This window comes from Rhinolophus sinicus, linkage group LG04 (genome assembly GCF_036562045.2).
Source record: "Rhinolophus sinicus isolate RSC01 linkage group LG04, ASM3656204v1, whole genome shotgun sequence".
NCBI lineage: Eukaryota > Metazoa > Chordata > Mammalia > Chiroptera > Rhinolophidae > Rhinolophus > Rhinolophus sinicus.
Genome location: NC_133754.1, coordinates 160,821,079 through 160,841,253, shown reverse-complemented (window position 1 = coordinate 160,841,253; position 20,175 = coordinate 160,821,079). Strand labels below are relative to the sequence as shown.

Here is a 20,175-nt window from a genome sequence, read left to right as displayed (position 1 = left end):
GGGGTTGACGCCACCCAGAGAGGAATAGAAGTTCTAGGTCTATGCCATGCTCTGTTTGCCTCTGACGTCTGGAATCATGCGATGGCTTCTGCCTGGAACGCCTTTGCCTCTTCATCTGACTAACACTCACTTGTCCTTGGTCAGGCATCCACTCCTCCCTGACCTGCTGCAGGCTCTTCTCTCACCTCTTGTTCCACCCAAACCGTAGAGTGAGCAGCCTGAGGATGGAGACCGTTCCTGGTTTATGCCTTAACCTCCAGCATTTCCCCAGGTCTGTCACCTAGCAGGTGGCTCAGTAAATCCTGGAAGCAGGGAGGGAGGAAGGAAGAGAGGGAAGCAGGGGAAAAGGACCCATCTTTTCTTCCCTGTCCACCACCCCACTTCCAACTTAGGAACTGATTCATTTGCCAAGCATAAAAGCTAAATTTAGGTTCATTTTTTATAAGAATTTACACCCAAGATGTCTTAAGAGTTTTAGCTTCTATTTTAGAATCCTGACACCCTTTCTTGACAGGAAGTGTGGAAACCAGGCCACTGACTGCCATAGTCGTGGAAGAACCTCACACCTTAGAAGAAACACAGCTCCCCCACACCCACCAAGGAGATGGCTGAAGTTCTTAAAAGTAATAAAATAAAGCTAGGAAGCTCAAAATAGGACTTGAGGCAGACTTGCCAAGAGGAGAGATTTTAGAGATTCCATGACGTTGGGGATGAAGAATTGCTTGGGCCCCTTGCCTTTCTCTGGCCGACTGGCTGCTGGGGCTATGGGGGCCCACTGTGGGGATGGTTTGGGGTGTGTGTGGAGGACTCACCGAGGATTCTTCAGCTTCACACATCTCCTCAGGAGTCCTGGGGTCAGGGTGGATGGTGAGCTGCTGTATGGAGCCCTGGGGAAAAGCAGAGGGGTCAGAAGCTTCTGCCGGCACATCTACAGCACAACCACCAGGGGAAGCTGGCCTGTCTTTGTAACAGAGAAGACCCAGGGAGAGGACGGGTGTGAGAATATGTTGCCTGTTAGCCGTGACAAGAAAGCAAAGCCACCTCTTGGCCTGCTTTCATTTAGGGGGGACTCTGCTTGAGCCAAGGTAACATGAGCTCCACAAGTCGGAGAGGCCCTTGGGGAGGATTGTGTTCAAAGCTCAGACTAACACAGCAGCCTCCTAACTGGTCCCTAGGTCCCCAGCCTGTCGGGTAGACACTAATATGCATGTCTCCCCTCTCCCAGAAAGTGTGCTTCCCCTGTAGCTGGAAGCTTCTTAGCTGGAAGGCCTCGTCCCAAGAAGAGCTGCCAGCCAGCCTCCATGCCTCCTCTCTCACGTCCTCTCCTCACACCGGACAGCTCGTTTACCAGGACACAGCCAGATTAAGTGTCTTAAAAACATTAATTGGATTTTAACTTCCTAAAACCCTCAGTCTGCCACTGTACTACAAATAAACCCAAACTCCACCCCACAGGAAGGTCTTGAATCAGTAAGCACAAAGTGAGTACAGCTGCTGACTAAATGAATACACTAACTTAGGGATTTTCTTTAGAATGGCTTATTCATGAAAAAGCCCATTTTGACAGTAAAGTCAGCTTTCTGATATTTTTTTCAGAGCACATTGTCCTAAAGGAGAAAGAAACTCTTTCCCTCAGGCATTCTAGAATATTCTACCTTTGCAGAAATTACTTACGTGCATCTGCCACCCGTAACCAAAGGTAAAAATCACTGATGGATATAACAAACCTTACTCTTTATATAATACTTTAAAATGTACAAAGGGCTTTCACACTGGCTGTCTCACTTGACTCTGCAACCCCATGGCATAGGTTTCCTTCTCCCTACTTACAGATAAGAAAACAGAGGATCAGAAAACCCAGGTACTGTCTGCCACCACCGGGCTACATTGAAAACTCGGGCCTGGCATCTAGGTTTTGGATTCGGGCCTAGCGTTCTTCCCAGCATGAATGCATGCCTCTTTGAGGACACGAGGATAAAATCCTAACAAGAATAGTTGCTCATGTTTGTTGCATGGTGAGTCTGTGTCCAGCGAACCCCTGATGTGCAGGGCTTGGACTCACAGTGAATTTCTCCAGCCCCGTGGCTCCTGCATTGCCCACGAAGATTCCAGCACTGGACTCAAAAGCCAAGGCCTGGGAGGACCGCTGAAAGGGGGTGTGGCTGTGCTCCTTGCAGTCCATCATGAGGGTCACTTCCTCGCCCTGGACGATCACAGCAAAGCGGTTCCACCTGTGGGTCATCACTGGCACGGAGAAGGCAGCAGCCTCATGGGACACTCGGGAGTGGGGCTCTGTGTAGTAGAGGATGACCCTCTGGCGGCCATCGTCCACGCCCGAGAGCCGCAGGCCCAGGTAGATGACCTTCTGGAAGGCGTCTGTGATGGCAAAGAGCACGCCGCCTTGGGCGCTGCTGGGCTTCACTGTGACACTGATGGCAAAGTCCCGGAAGAAGGTGGGCGGGATGAGAGTCCTGGCCGGGCGGCCCACGTTGGCGCCAGGCCCAAAGCTGTAGGCAGGGAAGCCACCATAGCCCGTGACAAAGGACACGGATGAGGGCAGAGGGACACCGATGAGCTCCGTGAGGTCCAGGTGGCTCTGGGAAGCCGATTCTGCAGGGAGGGAGAGAGAGGCCATGCTTCACACATATATTCGACTCTGCTTGGAAATGAAGAAGGAATGAAAAGTCACGAACGAAATGGGATCCATCAGAACCACACTGTACTTGTTTTTCCTTTTATTAAAATTTATGTTGCAATTATAGTTGACATATGATATCACATTAGTTTCAGGTATACAGCATAGTGATCAGACATTCACATACCTTACAAAGTGATCACCACGAGTCTGGCAACCATCTGACACCACACATAGTTACTGCATATTATTGACTACGTTTCCTGTGCTGCACTTCACATCCCCATGACTAATTTCATAACTGGCCTTTTGTATATCTTAGTCCCACTGTATTTTCTTTTCTTTTCTTTTCTTTTTTTTTTTTAAGGGTTTTGGATAGTTGTTTTTTTTTTTTAATTAAAGTTTATTGTAGTGACAATTGTTAGTAAAGGTACATAGGTTTCAGGTGTACAATTCTGTATTACATCATCTACATATCACATCACATTGTGTGTTCACCACCCAGAATCAGTTCTCTTTCCATCACCATATATTTTGTATTTTCTTAATTATTGTTTTCCAAACTTTTTTGACAACAATCCACAATTAGAAATGCATTTACACGGCAACCCAATATGCACATTTAGATAAATATATATCTGTAACACTGCAATAAATATTTCATAAGACATTATTTCTAATACTCACCAGGCCCTCTGATATTTTCCTTTCTATTTAATAATTCTTTTTCTCCTGTATTTTAAACATGCTGGAAATGACCTAGTAAATTGATTTCATTAACCACTAATGGGCCATGACCTGCAATTTGGAAAACATTTAACAATATTTCCTAGAATATTCCCAGAATACATAATGTTCCCCATTAACTTGGAGATTTTTTTCTCTTTCTTTCTATGGAACTGGGTAGGTTTGTTTTGTTTTGAATGAGATCTACTGTTTAAGTGCCTGGGGCAGGGGAGAGAAGCAAGTGGGACAAAGTAACGTGTTCCTAGACCTTGGGACAATTGAAATTTGCGTAATTGTTACCATTATCGTCATCACTAACATTCCCTGAGCTCTCTCTGAACCAGGCTCTGCTCTAAACACTTCACCCACGTTAGTAACTCATTTACTCTTATAACAACTCTAGGAACCTAGGTACTATTATCCCCACTTTACTTGGGGGAAAACTTAGAGAAGATAAGAGATTTGCCCCAGGTTAAGTTCCATCCAGGGTCCTAAGCCAGAGCATCTGACCCCGGGTGCTTTTAACCACCACACGCTGAGGAGAGAAATAACAGGGTTCCATTATGGTGGCCTGGAAAGGGAGCCGTGGTCCATGCAACCACTGTCCCCTGAAAGAAGGCTGTGGGCTGGCTTGCAGTGCCATGCACCCACTCCCGAGGTGATGCCCAAGGTACCAGCTGTGACAGGAAGGCAGGTCCCAGGGAGAGGTGGACAGGTCTCCTGCAGGAAGGGCAATGAACATGCAGGGCCCCTTGGCCTCGGAACTGAAGCACGATACAGAGGATTCCACCGGCTGAGGAGGCCTGGTGTGAATGAGGGTCAGAATCGAGCAGGGTCCCCCTCCAGAGACCAGGGGCAAAGCAGACTCATGTGGTGACTCCCTGGGCTACAGCCGAAAACCAGAGAATGCTGAGAACCTGACTGACCTCCGGGGGGGTTTGGTGGGTTGGTCTCCAGAGAAGACCCAAGGCACTTGGGAGAAACACAAGAAAAGCCCCATCTAACAAATCAACCCTGCTCTCCAGTTTAACAACTTTCCTAGCTGGAAAACTAACCAGCTAGGTGACCTTGGGTGAGTCACTTAACCACTCCAAGGCTGTGTCTGCCTCTATGATATGGACTGCACAAGAATGATGAAATGAGACTATCCACGTAACCCCAGAAAATATGGTGGTAACACAGTAAACATTCACTGCTCCTTTTATTACGTCCATTCAACAAGCCCAAAAGGTCGGTGGGCAGGGTTACTGCCCCCACTGACTAATGTGGAAAGGGAGGCCAAGATGGGGTCCTAGACACTTTGCCCTGTGTCCCTGGGCTCCCCACAAAGAATAATAATGACTGGATTTTTCACATGGGAATTAGTGCTGTTATCCCAATTTACAGATGAAGAACTAAGGCTTGGGAAGATCGAGTGACTGGCCTAAGGTTACATAACTACAGTGTTTCCCTGAAAATAAGACCTAGCCGGAGCATCAGCTCTAATGAGTCTTTTGGAGCAAAAATTAATATAAGACCCGGTATTATATTACAGTAAAATAAAACTGGGTCTTATGTTAATTTTTGCTCCAAGAGACGCATTAGAGCTGATGGTCCAGCTAAGTCTCATTTTCGGGGAAACACGGTAGTACCAGTAAGTGGCAGGATGTTTTCGAGCCACGGCTGGTCTGACCTCAGGTTGGTTCACTGCCTCAGTCTCATGAGATGGGGGCTCTCTCCCAGGGGTTCTCCCAGGGGCGGAGCTCAATCTAGTGTGCCCTCTGTGCCAATGACCGTTCAGCAGTAAGAAGATACAGTGGGAACTCTGGTGTGTCCAGGAACTCAAACATCCCCGGAGGGTGGGAGAGAGACACAGCCTGACTCCTGTGACCCCCCCAGAGCCCCCACAGAGAAGGACGTCGATAGTCAGCAGCTAGCCTCTGTGTGCACGTATGCACGCGTGTCACAAATTATTATGAAATATTTAGGAAATACCAAAAAGCATAAATAATAATGAGATACATAAAAATGGTTAAAATGGTAAATTCTATGTATTTCTATTTTACCATAAATTTTTAGAAGCGTAATTAAATGGAAGGATTAAATGTGATAATAGGAGGCGCTGGTACAGGGCAAATACTCAATAAATCGGTGGGTATTATTAACATCACCATTCTCCTCCTAGACTTTCAAGTTCAGAAAGGAATCTCAGAGGTCACCAGACACAACCTCTGTGTGAGACGTGTTAACCCTGCACTGCCCAGTACAATAGCCATTAGCCAAGTGTGGCTATTGAGCACTTGAAAACGTGGGTTGTCCCAACGGAGATGTGCCATAAGTGTAAAATACAAACTGGAGTTTGAAGACTTAGTTCAAAAAAAGGAATGTAAACTATTTCATTAATAATATTACACTGATTACACATGACAGTAATTTGGGGAAATACTGGGTTAAATAGAATACATTAATTTTTTTTAAAGAATAATGTGAGAAATAGGCATGTGCCCACCCACCATTCTGCTTAGGAAAGGAAATATCAATTCAGCTGACCTCTCATGACTCTACAACCCTATTCCCTGCCCACACCCCCGACGCGCCACTCAGGGGACCTGGTGTTTATCATTCCCATGCAGATCTCTGTACGTTTACTGCATGAGTCCGTTCCTCTAATAGAATGTGGAGCCCTTTTAGAGGTCTCTAAACCTCATACACATGTTGGCTGCGTGTCTTCTTCTGGCCCTTTCCCCGCCAATACACTGAACACTGTGCTTTTGAGATTTATCTTTGTTGATGCACGTGACTCTGGGTCTTGTATTTTCACCATAGTACTCTATGGTATAAATAAGCCATGATGGGTTGATTCACTCTTCTATTGATGGAAAGTGAGGTTTCCATTACTATTACAAACACTACTGCTATGGACTTCCGTATACATGTCTCCTCGTGCTTACCTCTGCAGATAACTCTACCGTCTGGAGGTGGAACTATGGGATGATGTGGACACTTGCAACTTTACTGACTGCTGCTAAAATGGTCTCCGAAGCAACTGTGCCTTTTTTTCTTTTAAATTGAGACACAACTGACATATAACATTGTGTACGTTTAAGGTGTACGATGTGTTGATCGGATACATTTACATAGTGTAATATGATTCCCACCTTAGCTTGAGCTAACACCTCCATCACGTCATGTAATTGTCACTTCTCTTTTTGCACTGAGAAGATTTAAGATGTAACTGTGCCATTTTACATACCCACCAGCAGCATGTTCTTGCCAACATTTAGGGGAGGCAGAGAGAGATGATTTGTGAGAGGTCCATGAGGCTTTTCCACTATAGTGATAATGTTTGTTTCTTACTCCCCCTCCCCAACATGCCCGACATAGTCCCTCCAGTGCCTCATGCCATCGCAGGCCCTCCCTCTTCCACCTTGCATGCTTTCCCCTCTACCACCTAGCCCACCCCATCCCACCCCACGCCACGCCACTGTTATTTTGCTAGAGTAATGCCCTTTCATCAATATAAGGGTGAAATTCAGGGAATCAATAACACAGATAGACTTATCTAGTTTGCAGTTTAACTCACCGCATAGCTCGCTATCTAGCCACCTGTAATTAGACTTAGTCTGCAGTTTGATCCATCCTGATATTCATCTGTTTTCTCTTTGTTTCTCCCCTCACTGATTAACTGAAGAACCCTGTTTGTTCCCTTTCTCAAGGCTACCCATAACCTCGTTAATTAACAACATCCTAACCTGAAAAGAACAATTTCTTAATCCTCAGGCGCCCCGACACTGGAATCCAATTCACAACTCCCTTGCAGTATTTACTGGTGACACATTAAAGTCCCTGGCCGCTATGGCCAAGCCCAAGTCTGGAGTCTGGAGATAACATCATCTTTAAACAGACCAGAACCCAGGAAGGATGTCAGTCCTCAAAACTACGTAACCAACTCCCCCTTTCCTATAGAAGAAAAAGCTAACCTGAAGTTAGAGCAGCTGTCCACTCTCAGACTCTGGACGCTGCCCTGGCAACGCAGCTTCGCCTCCATCCCCTCCCCCCACCACCCGTGTTTCCCTCCTTACTACCCATGGCAGCTGTCATCTTTGGATACTGCCATGGGCAGCTTCTTTCTTCCTAACTTTAATAAAACCTTTCTTCACTCTCCCACTTTATAGAGTCTGTGAATGCTTTCACCTTTGGCAAATGACCAGGGGTTAATTCCACACCATGACAATTAAGACTCAGCCCTGGCCTCACCTCCCCTGAAATCCCTAGTTTCACCTCCTGGACCCACACCCTCCTCCCTCAATTCCTGAGGCTGCATTAGATGTCCACTCAATACACACTGGGTCCTCCATCAAAGCATTTCACTCTCTGGTGATGTGTCTCTCTCCCGATTGGACCATTAGGACAAGGACACATCATTCCTTTCTATGTTCCCAGCACCCAGTCCAGTGCTGCTGAATGAATGAATGAATGAGTGAGTGAATGAATGAAGTCCAATTCCCTCATTTTACAGAAGGCGAAACTGAGGTTAAAAGATGGAAGGCAGTTGCTGGCTACGAACTTGGATCTGATCCTCAATCCAATGCTTTATCTCTCTAGTCTGCAACATGCATTAAAACAGAAATTAACTTTAAGTTTGACAAACCCCGGAAGGCATAAATAAAATGATTGCTGAATCTGGTTAAATTTAACTACATAGAAATTTTTAAAGTTCTGAATATGCATAGCAAAATAAAAATCCCCATGGTGTCAAATGAAATCCCAAAATTGAACAAAAAATATTTGCTACATATGTTATAGACCACAAACTAATTACCCAAATACATGAAGCAACTGAGTAAGCAGGAGGGCAACAACCCAAGAGGAAAATGGCCAAAGAATAAGAAAGTCTTTCCACAGTAAAAGAAATAAAAATAGCTCTTGAACACAGGAAAAGACAGGCAACCTCACTCAGAATGAGAGAAATACAAGTTAAGACTACAAAGAAACACCATTTTCTCTATCATCTTGGTAAAGATTAATATTGGATCATACATTGTGTTGGCAGAGTTTAAGAAATAGGCCATCTCATGCATTGCTGGGGGGAGCATAAATTGGTGTGACATCTTTGACAATATTTATCCAAATTACAAGTGTACATGTACTCAACGATCAAGTAATTATACACGTATGTCTATGAGTTGTTTTATCACATAAAGTTATATATGTGAAATGTGAAGCATATTCAAGAATATTCATTGCAGCATTATTTAAAATGTATCAAAATGTCCATCTTTGGGAATGGTTAAATAAATAATTTTTTTTATTTATCCATACAATGAAATGCAATGCAGCCTTTAAAAAGGTGTGATTCCTTAGGTATTAATATAAAGCAATCCACAAGATGTAGTAGGTAAAAATAAACACCCTCCCTCCAAAAAAACTCCAACAAGGTGTAGAATAGAATCACTGCCAGTTGGAAATACATATATTAATACAGGCTAAATACATAAATATATATAATATATTTTAAAATATAGGTTAGAAAATTTCTAGGATACACAAGAAACTGGGAGCAGAGACTGTCTCCAGGGAAGGGAGCTGGTGGCTCGGGGAGAACAGGAAACTTTCTTTTCACTGGATACTTTTTTCTACTTTTTGAATTTTATACCAGTATATGGTGTAAAAAATAAAGACACTGACATATTTTAAAGACATTCATTCCTTCCATTCCCCTGTAGACATTACAAAACCTTTTCTTCTTGCTTTTCCTCACTCAGATATAGCCCATCTTTGTACAGAAGAAAAAAAAAAAGAGTGAAAAGAAATACTAGAAATAAAAGCAAACACCCCACTGAGACTTCTTTTCTCCCCTCCACAGTTTAAAGATAAAAACAAAACAAAACCTTGAGCACCCTGCTGATAGCTCTGTTTCCTTCATCCTTTGTCTAAGCCAGTGAAAAGCTTTTCCTCCAGTTCCTCTCTCTCCCACTGAGAGGAGGAGGGAGAGCTCCTTTCCAGTGGGGATGCTCCTCAGAGAATGTGTGGTTTTGTGGTTTCACGGGGAGAAAATGGGCCAGAGCTTCTCATCCAGTGGTTTGTTTCTAAGCAGTGTCCCTGGAATTCCAGGGACAGGTGGGGGTTCAGAGTACGGGGGTGGGGTACAGGGGCTGAAAAATTCCCACCTGGACACCTGCTTAAGCAGTATAGCCCAGGCTTCTACATGGCAATTCTGGGAATTCTTAGTCCCAGACAGATACTGATTAAAAAATAATCACAAACCTACCTAACCTCCTGTTTGATAAACAGGGAGATGGATGATCAGTGAGAGTTCCATGACCAGAAGACACAGCCAGGAAGCAACAGATGGAGCAGCGAAGCCAGGATGGAGAGAGGGAGGTGTGATTTTGAGTTGGAATCTCGTCTCCAGAGCTGGTGCCCTTCCCGCGAAGGGAGGACAAGTGTGCAGGCAACAGTTAAAAGGTCTTGTTTCCACTGGATCCACCACAGAGGGAGCCAAGCCACAAATCTAGAGGAAGCCCAAGTCAGCCCTGCCCTGCTCTCAGCAGCCCCCACCGCCCTCCATTGTCCCATGGCGTGGTGTGATGTGGCAAGGGGCGACTGCTGGCCTGGAGTGACCCGTGCTCAGGGCTGCGCCTGGGCCTGCTGGCTCATTTCCCCTTGGCCTCTGACAGGAGGGCCACCTGCTCAGGCAGCCACCAGGGAGGGGAGAAAAGCCAATGAGCCAAGACAAACAGGCCCAGCAATTTGGTCCATAGGCTTGTCCTGGGATAGCTCCGTGCTGGTCAGGAAGTGGGGGAGTGGAGATCGCAGCTGGTGGGAATACATCCCACCGTCCTGGAGGGGCAGACTAGCGAGGCATGCTGATCGGGGGCTGATTCTGGAACTCTCCAGCCTCAGGAACCTTGGGGCCCTTCATGGGAGGGTGCCACACTTCTCCCCAGATAATAGCACCTCACTCACAGGACACTGGAACTTGAGTAAAATAATATTCCTAAAATGCTAAGCACACAGGAAGAGACAGGTGCAGAGACTGAGACACTGGTAACGGTTAGTGAGGTCAGGCTATAGGTCCCACATCCAACAAAGACCTCACTGCATTTTCATCCGTCACCTGGAGATCCAGGCTCCCTGCCATCTCCACGATGCTGGGCCCACGGACCCAGGAGCCCCCCACCCCCAACCCCCAGGTATGCACATAGCCATAGGGCAACGAGAGGGCCCAGGCAAGGGAAGCAGGGCTCTTGAGTGGAGTCCCAGGTCTGCCTTGGACTCTGTGCTCTTGGGCAAGCTGCTCCCCGTCCTTGATCCCAGTTTCCCCATCTGTGAATCAGGGAGTTAGACAAGATGGACTCCCCAAGCCATATCCACTCTGACGTAGTCTGTATTTTTACTGCCTTCAAAACACCTCCTGGGGCTGAATGTGATCTCCGTCTCAATCTCTCATTTCATTAATGCATAGGGATAGCTTCATTTACAATAGGGGTTCTTCACCTTACTTTTCCAATTTGTGAATTTGATAACATTTATAAAGCCTCCATATCCTTCCGTGTGTGGTGCTGGGATATGGAGCTGAATCTAGAATGTAGGTTCTGAGGAAACTCATTATCCAGGCGTCTCAGTTAGCAGTCACCCATTCATGCTACTCTCGAGTTCTAAAGCCTTCTGTGGCTCCCTAGTATTTTAGGATAAGGTCAAAATTCCACTCAAGACACCCTTTACTTCATCTTCTTATTTTCCTCTGTTTGTCTTTGCTAATGCTGTTCCTTCTATTGGTAACACCCTTCCCCATCTTCTCACAGCAGAATCTCTCCAGTCTCACTCAGCTGCATCCCAAGACACCAGAGCCCCAACCCTGGCCTCCACACAGAGCCACAGGCGTCACCGTCTCCTGTAAGCACCCACATCAGGGCTTGGCATAGAGCAGGCACTCAGCAATGTGGCCTGAGGAAAGGGGACAGACAGATGCCACTGGGCCACGCCCCGCTTAAGTCTTTGGTTCAGGCTCCAGAGCACATCTCTGGGCCAGCCCTTCCAAAGGGCACAGGCAGAAGAATCAGACTGCTTTAGAGATGGACCAGGCAAAGGAAAATCTGAGCAGTCACCGCGGGGTGCGACTTTCCTCCCAGGGGTCCAAAGCCAGTTTCCATGGAAACCAGGGCAGACTCTAGCAATAAAGAAATAAACAGGACAGGGTTCAGGTTTTCCTTCCACAAAGATGACAGCGACTTGGCCAGAGGAGGTGAACAACGGGATGGGGGTGGGGGTGGGACCCTTCCCTCTTTTCCTCCTCTCAGCCACAGACTCCAGGACATCTGGTGCCTCTCCTCCCCAATCCAGCCTCAGTTTCTCCTTCTATTTAATGGACTCATTCAATCCCTTCCATCTGTGGGGTCCTGCAGAGTGCTTGGGGCTAGCCTGGGCTTTGGAGTCTTGCCTGAATCCAGATGTGTATCTGGCTTTGCAAAGCTCCATCTCACAGATGACATCTGGGACCCGAGCCCAGCGCTCGAGCTTGTTAGCTTTTAAGGCCCCAAGAGGCTAAGGAGCGTTCCTCTGGCTCTGGGTCAACCAAGGCTGCGTAGAAGCCAGACAGGCAGAGAAGGAGAGGCTGAGGACACCCCAGGAGCGCGCGCAACAGCAGCCTCTGGCGGCCACATGGAGAATTGCATCTCCATGAAATTCAAGGAAGGCTTCCCAGGTTGGAGCTGTGCGGGACCCTTACTTGCCTGTGCCTGGGGAAAGTGGGAGAACGGGGATCCTGAAACCAGAATCAGAGTCAGCGGTCTGGAGGGACCCAGGAGAGCAGGTCTGAGGTCATACAGGTAGCTGTGTCCAAGTTAGGACTAGAACCTGGATGCCTACCTCCCATCCTCTGCCCTTTTCCTATACCAGCTGCCTGGGAAAACTGAAGGTGCCCCTCTCTGCACCTCTCATTCCCACCCATGGCTGCGAAGACCCACAGAACACTTCAGTCAGCTTTAATGGGGACATGTTGACTCCTTCAAGCTGGGGGCAGGGCTAAGGAGGCAGGCCTGAAGACCCTGTGTTGCTGTGGTCAGGGGTTGGAGCCAACAGGCCAACGGTATACAGGTAAAATGGGGTGACTGCCCTGGGGACCCTAGCAGGGCCCATCTGGCCTGAATTTCCCCACACTCAGCCCCTGAGAGAGAAGAGGTCCCTAATGCCTCCTTTGCTCCCTGCAGCATGAGCTGGGGAGCCTCAGAATCCAAGTGCCCACCTCCTCGCTCCTTCTCAGGCCATCCTGCCTGCGAGGAAGACATTCTTGCATGTTCTCAGACTGTTATTTCCCTTCCCTTTGGAAACCCCTATGGGGAGGTGACCCAAGACCCTGGAAGTACCAAACTCAGACCTCCTAACCCGTGTCTTCCTTTCCTCTCACCTCCCTAGAGAGACAGGAAGCTGGGAGATCAGCAAGCCACAGATCTGTGAGCAATGAGTGCAGCTCCCCATCTGGAGAAGGAGTTTCCCCCGCCGTCCACCCACCAAAAGGCCATCTGTTTTCTGCTCACACATCTCCATTGTTGGGGCGACCCGCCCCACCCCCAACAGCAACCCTGACTACTGTTGAGCAATTCTAAGTCTTCAGAGCTCTTTCTCCTGGTGAGCTCAGGCATGTCTCCTGTAGCTCCCACCTGCCTGGCTCTTTCCTCTGAGACTATACACAAGTCGGCCTCAACTTCCACATCCTCGCCTCTCATATTTTGCACAAGGGGGTAGAAAGGGCCAATTTGGGAGGCCCACTCAGCCACCAGCTCAGTGTGTGATCTTGAGTAGTCCCTTCTCTCTGAGCCTCAGGTTCCTCATCTGCAAAACGAGAGGCCTGGACGAGATGGTTTCCAGAGGCCCTTGCCAGGTCTGAGAGGCTCCAGTTCTGCATCTTCCTCCTCTCCCGTCTGTTTTCCAGTTTCTCTAACCACCCTTAACTGCCAGTTCCTTCAGCCCACAGCCTTCAGGGTCTGGAAGGAATGACTCCAACAGGGACCAGCCCTCCCCATAGATGTCCTCGTCTTTGGACAGCATGGGCTGGCCAGAGAAGTGGGGTACTGTGCCCAGGAAAATGTCACCGCTCTGCCTAGGGGAAACATCACCCCACCCAGGCGGGAATGTCCAGAAATGCCCATTTCTACCTGACTTCCTTCCCTAAGGAAAGTGAACACAACAGAATGTATGTCGCATGGGAGCTGTCTGCATCCAGTAAAGATGCAAGAGGTTCTTAGAAAAACCACCAATGCATTTCTTAGAAAAAGAACTGTTTCCCTGCCAGGGAAAAAGTCCTGGATCAACTTAGAAGGGAGACCTGGACTTGCCAACAATGAAAGACCTCATTTTTCTGAACTACAGAAGAGCATTTTTCTACATGTAAACTTAGACTGCCTCCTTCCCTTTTCCGGTTTTCATATATAGCATAGGAATTTTCCTGCTCAATGAACTTACTGTGTGAGCTCCCCAGCCCCCTCTCTTGCTCTCTCAGGCCTCTGGCCTAAACTGAGAAAGGGATGGTTTTGAAGGGAGCTGGACGTGGGCAGAGACTGGCAAGGTGTGGGCCCTGCAGCTTGGCTGCACTGCCCCACAGCTGGAAGGAGCTGGGTCCAGCTGAGAGCCCCAGCAGGAAGGCACCCATCCAGCACCCTCTCTGGTTTTCAAAGCATCCTCTCACCTGTTCCCTCTTCCAGGAGGAAGGCAAGGCAGAGCTCATGTTCTCATTTCTCAGAGGAGAGAATCAAGCCCCAGAGAGGGAAAGTAACGCACTTGAGGCCCCGTGCAGGAGCCAGCACTGAAGACCCGTTAGAGCACACTGCCTCCCGGGCTACCCTCCTGGCCTGGGCGGGAAGAGGTTGTACAGCTCTCTGTCCCCATAGTCCCTGTCCATCCATCGACCCAAATACCCTCATCTCTCTGCATTCTGGTGGTTAGTTCCCTTCCTTCTCTGATATTATTAGACATGGGCTCCTGGGCATGGATGGACTCATCTCTCAGTCCCCAGGACCAATACAGAGGCAAGGGTGACCCATGAATGAATGACAAGAAACAATAACATTAAGAGCTAAGATTTACTGTGGGCTTAATGTGTGACACGCACCATTCAAAGAGCACCAGTCATTTCATCTTCACTCTTGTCTATGAGGTAGATAATATTATCCCCATTTTACAGGTTAGAAAACTGAGGCTTAGAGAAGTTCATTGCTCCAAGGCCATGAGGATAAAAAGTGATTGGAGTCAGGATTCAAATCTGAATAGGTGGTATAGCATGGTGTGACGGCTCCAGCCCTGGCCACATATCAGTCACCCAGGGAGCTTTTAAAAAGACAGAGGTCTGACCCTCCTGCCTGACCCTATGGATGCAGAATCTTCCAGGGTCTGGCCTGGGTGAGTCTGATGCCCTCTCCCAGGTGGCAGCTACAGGTAAGAGCTAACTCCCTAGGCTCTGGTGTCAGACAGACCTGGGTTTGAGTCCCAGGTCTGCCACTAACTGGGGTGTGACCTTGGGCAAATCACTTCAGTTCTCTGAGCTGGAGACGCATCTGTATGGTGGGACAGCAATGGAGGCTGCCTCACAGCGTCATCGTGAGCATGGACATCCCGTACAGGGCTGTGCTTAGCAGGGGGCCCAGTACGTCGGGAGCACTCAGGACCCAGGGTGAGTCCCAGCTGACTCGACTGGGGCTGACTCAGGGTCAGGCACTCTCACATTCTTGTCACCTCACAGCCACCCTCCAATTTTTAGCCTTTAAAGAACTAATAATATCATTGGTAAGGAGGCCCAGTGACTAAGGAACAGAGGAATTTCACCTGGAGACAGTGTGCTATGACTTCTGATGCTGAGACCCAGGTCTGCTTACCACCTGCCCTGCACACACGCACACACACACACAGACATGCACACACATAAACACGCACGCACACACATGCACACACATGCACACACATGCATTAACACCTTGGGCTAGGCAGAAATTGGCTCCAGTGAAAGAGCCATACACAAGCCTCTGGAAGCACATGGCGGGTCTTGTTGACTTGCTGAGCGAGGGCCTTCAGACCCCCCTTTGTCCCATTCGCCAAACCTCTGTTCCAGGAACCTGGCGACCATGTGCACCAGGAGGCAGGGTGAAGGCCCGCAGGTGTGGGCAGGTGTGAGCAGCTGTGGGCATCTGGGAAGAGCTTTGTAGTCAACTGCTCTCAGTTTATGGACCTTCCTCTTGCATCTGGGGAACAAGGACTCTTTGAGAGTGATGAGGGCCTTGAATCGTGGGGATGACATCAGCTGGAATGAGTCACCACCTCGGCAGGCAGCTCTGGAGGGCTTGCCAGGGCTCTGTGAAGAAAACGTGCCTGGAGGAGAAGGGGCCTGTCGGGGGCATGTGAGGGGCACCGGATAGGAACATGCAGCAACCTGCTGGAAACGGAACCCAACAACCCGCCGCGCCTGAAAACTGCCAGGCTCAGCACTGGAAGGGGACACAGAACCAACGGCTGGCAGGGCATGCAGGGGCAGTGAAGACAGGGTTTCGAACTATAGGGCAGAGTGTGGGGGCGGGGAAAGGGAGGGAGGGGCAGAGACGGGGCTGCCAGCAGGCGGAGGGGAGGCTAAGGAGGAGAAGGCCAGCCCCCGGCCCCCTAACACACGCACATGTACAGTCACATACACACACACACACACACACACAGATACAGACTAGTAAGAAGACACTCATACACATACTCTCACCTCTTCACAGCATTCCCACAAACACTCACATACACTGACACATATAGTCATACCCACGCATACACACACTCACACACACACCTACTCACACACTTACACACATTCATTCATAGGTACTTTCTCATGCTCTCCCACATTCCTACACACTCAGCTACCATCATCTACATACAAACCATAGCACCTCAGACTTAATTTGTTGAATATATTGGGTTCCAATCACAGCCTCAGGTGAAGAAAGGGTTTTGCAGGTAAAAATAAACCAACCAACAGAAATGCACCCGTTGAAATCTTTCCACATATAGATGCTAAAGTTGGGGCACTATAGGTAAAGATATTTGCCTACGGGCCCACAGACAGTCTGCAGCCCACTCTGCCTTCTCTACATACCTCTGGAAAGGGCTGGAGAGCTTTGATTACACTTCCCACACACCAGGTTTAGGTCCTTCTGATGTGGGTACATTGTCTGTATTTTCCTTCTTGTCAGTAAAACCTTCTCAGAATATCGGACTTGGGTCATGTCTTCACAAAGTGGTGAAACCAACTAACTCATTTTCTTGGAAGCCATGCTAGACACGGCTGATCAATAAGTACAAACCGCTGACCTGTACAGGTGATAACTGGTGTTTGGTACAAGCCTGGCACGGGCAGGTGTCCAATACGTGTTAGTTTTATGAATGTATGAGTGAACGTGTAATGATAGCTCATCTGTGTTGAGCCTCACTGTCCTGGGAACCAAGTACTTTTCCTGCAGAGCAGTGGTTCTCAACCTGGCTGCACAGAATCCCTGGGGGGATTTTTAGAAATGCTAATGCCCAGGCCCACTCTGAGAGGTGCTGATTCAGACATGGCCCCGGGCATGGCACGTTGGCATAACTCCCCAGGTGATGCTAACACACAGCCCCAAGTGCTTCACAACAACCCCACTGTGACTGTTCCCAATCTACAGATGAGGGGAGTGAGGCACAAAGACATTCGACTTGCCCAAGAGCACACAGCTATTGGGTCCCAGAACTGGTGATATAAAGCCTCATTTGTCCGATGCCAGGAGTAGAGTCTCCCTCTCCTCCTCTCCAGGAATGTCACTTACACCCAAGGCTGACCCACTCCCGGGAGCACACCCTGACTGTCCCCGACTTCAGGGACCTTGAGCCTGTGGGCCTCTCTATTCCTATCCCCCCGACTGCCCCTCCCATCGCTCTTAGTATCGTCCCTAGCGCTATCAGGAACAGGGCCCTGCTGCTAGTGGGACACAGTCCCTCATGACCTTCATCTTCTGAGAAGATCTGGGAGGCTGCAGGTTCTGCTCCTACGGGTCCCCGGGCAGCCGCTGCTCTCATCTTGTCTGACCTGACATGTTTTCAGTGGTGGAAAAAGGATCTCCAAGCAGCACAGTGTCAGGGACAAAGACTCAGCTCCAAATCCCAGCTTCGTATTTCAAAGCTGTGCAACTGGGGACAAGAAACTTCACTTCTCTGAACCTCAGTTTCTACGTCTGTAACACAGGAATAATGCCACCTACTTCAGGAGAGAGTTTTGAGCATGACCTGAGATAAAAGACACAAAATACTGAGCAGAGGGCCTAACGAAAGCATACATTTAATACAGCAGGGTGGTTGTGGCGGTCATGATTATTATCAATGACATAAGCCTTCATTTCTCTGCCCTGAACTACTGTCTATAATGGCCACGGAAGGTTGCTTTGGGCAATTTTCCTTCTCCGCCTGAGATTTCTCACCTGCAAAATGGGGTGATACAACCTCCTTCACTTGGTTGCAGTGAGGGTCAAATGTGGTTCTGAACATGAGAATGCTTTGTCAGGTGTAGCCTGCTCAGGTGTAAGGAACAATTCACATAGGCAGAGGGTTCCAAACAGGTGTCTTCGGGGCTGAGAGTTTTTCCTCAGATTAGATTAGTGAAACTTGAACATGCTGAAATGTTATAATGTGGCCAGTGGAACTTCATGAGCAGAATTTCCTGCTCCAGCCTGGGAATGGCTTGAGTAAATGGGGCTGATTGGGAGGAGCTGGAATCTGGAAATTAGTTTAGCCCATTCCATCCTCCCAACCCCAGGGCAGGAAGCTGCGGTCAGGCCTCACTGCAGTTGCTGGAAGAAACAACACCTGAACAATAACAATGGCCCACGTGGACAATAGTGAGCTGAATGATGGCCCTCCAAAAGATAGTACATGTCCTCATCCCTGCCACCTCTTAATGTGACCTTATTTGGAAGAAGGGCCTTTTGCAGATGTAATTAAGGATTTTAAGGTGAAGAGAGCATCCTGGATTATCCAGGTGGGTCTTAGATCTAATGACACGTGTCCTTTGACAGGGGAGAGTTGACAGAAGAAGAGGCAACTCTGTGACCACGGAGGCAGACACTGGACTGAGGAAGCCACGAGTCAAGGAACGCTGACAGCCCCCAGGAGCTGGAAGAGGCAAAAGAGGATTTTCCCCTAGAGCCTGCCAACACCTTGCTTTTGGACTTCTGGCTCTCAGAACTTTATAAGAATAAATTCTATTGTTTTAAGCCACCGGTTTGTGACAGTTTGTTACAGTAGCCAAAAATCTAATCTAGTCACTGAATGCGTCTTGTATGCCAAGTGTGACCTGGACTGGGTCATTTACTACTCGCAATCACCCAGTGAGGAGGGTGTTACCATTAACTCTATTTTGTAGATGAGGTGAGCTACAGAGAGATTAGGTAAGCGGCAGAGACAAGATTGGGACCCAGGCGGCTCCACAGCCCGTCTGCTTAAGCAGGACACCAGCGATTCTCAAGGTTTGATTCCTGGCCCAGCTTCCTCAGCATCACCTGGGAAATTACCCGAGATACACGTTCATGGGCTCCCTCCAGCCCGATGGATCGGAAACTGTGCAGGGAAGCCCTGCACGCTGTGCTTTCACCAGCCCTCCAGGTGACGATGCACTGTGACGCAGAGGCTCAGGTGGTGGCCTCAGCCTGGAAGGGAGGCCCGCTGTGGGGAATCACGGAGCAGGAGACGTGAGCCGGCAGAGAGCAGCAGGGCCTAGACTCAGCCACAGGGCTGGGCAGGACTCCAGATGCTTCTGCCAGGGGACAGACCCAGGCAGGGCCCCAGCCGAGATGGGGCTTCCCTCTGATCGTAGCACAGCACATGAGCACCATCCCTGCCAGGCTGATGTCCCTTAGTGACTAGGTTCCACCGATTGACAACAGGAGGGTCCTCAGGCCTGGGGCGAGGCAGCCAATTAGCCCCAGGCTGGAGGCTGCAGAGAGGCTTAGGAGCTCCAGCCATAGTCTGGGCTAGGGTTTCCCGCCCATCCTCAGGAATTGTTTTTCTGCTTTCCCATTTCTGAATCCCGAGAAAAGCTGGTCGGGAAAATCAGCTCCTTGAACCCAGGTGGTTGGTAGTATCGGTTGTCACTTTGTGGAAATGATTCATTGTGGAGAACAGAAAACAGTTTATATCTCAGGATTCGGGAACGGGAAAGCGAAAAAAATTCTTGAGAACGGGTGGGAATTCCCATCTGGAAACCCCAGTCTGGGCATGTTGGGCGAGGGTTCTGTAGCCAGGAGTAAGCTTGTGGTCTCAAGGGAACTGGTCCCCAGGGAAAGCCTGTGTCAACCAGGAAGAGCCCATGCCTTCTAGAGGGCGGTGACAGCGACTGCCCTTGTCTCCTCGGCTCCCCAGCCCTGCACTGGGCTTACGGGGCTTGAAGACATTCAGCAAAGTCCACTCCAGCCACACTGGGAAGCTGACCCTCAGGGTGACACCTAGATGTCTACAAATGAGTCACCGTCTTGCGGAGAAACCTTCCCTGGGTGAGTTTCACAGGAAGCTCCAATCAATTCCTTCCTACTTTCTTATTATCTGTGTACTTGCCTGTGTCTCCCACCAGCCTGTGAACTCTTCAAGGAGGCAGCCATCACCTTCTGTTTCATCTCTGTATCTCCTAACTTCACTTCCTCCCCTCCAGCACAAGGCCTTGCCTGGGGTGAGCAAAAATGAGCACTGATGGATGGATGGATGAATGAATAAATAACGCACATGTGACTAAATGAATGAGCTTAATGGATTCTGGACAAGAGTGATTGTATGCTTGTCTTAGCATATAGTAG

The 20,175-nt window shown here is 48.7% G+C and overlaps 1 protein-coding gene across 4 annotated transcripts in view; it reads right to left on the bottom strand.

The window, feature by feature from the left end:
• Positions 1-20,175, bottom strand: part of COL15A1 (collagen type XV alpha 1 chain) — a 98,303-nt gene that overhangs the window by 61,850 nt on the left and 16,278 nt on the right. For all 4 annotated transcript variants that reach the window (XM_074330765.1, XM_019729215.2, XM_074330764.1 and 1 more), the window contains exons 4-5: positions 2,063-2,610; positions 813-887 (exon numbers count right to left, since the gene is read on the bottom strand). In XM_074330765.1, the coding sequence (XP_074186866.1) occupies positions 813-887; positions 2,063-2,610 (623 nt within the window). The remainder of the gene's footprint in view (positions 1-812; positions 888-2,062; positions 2,611-20,175) is intronic.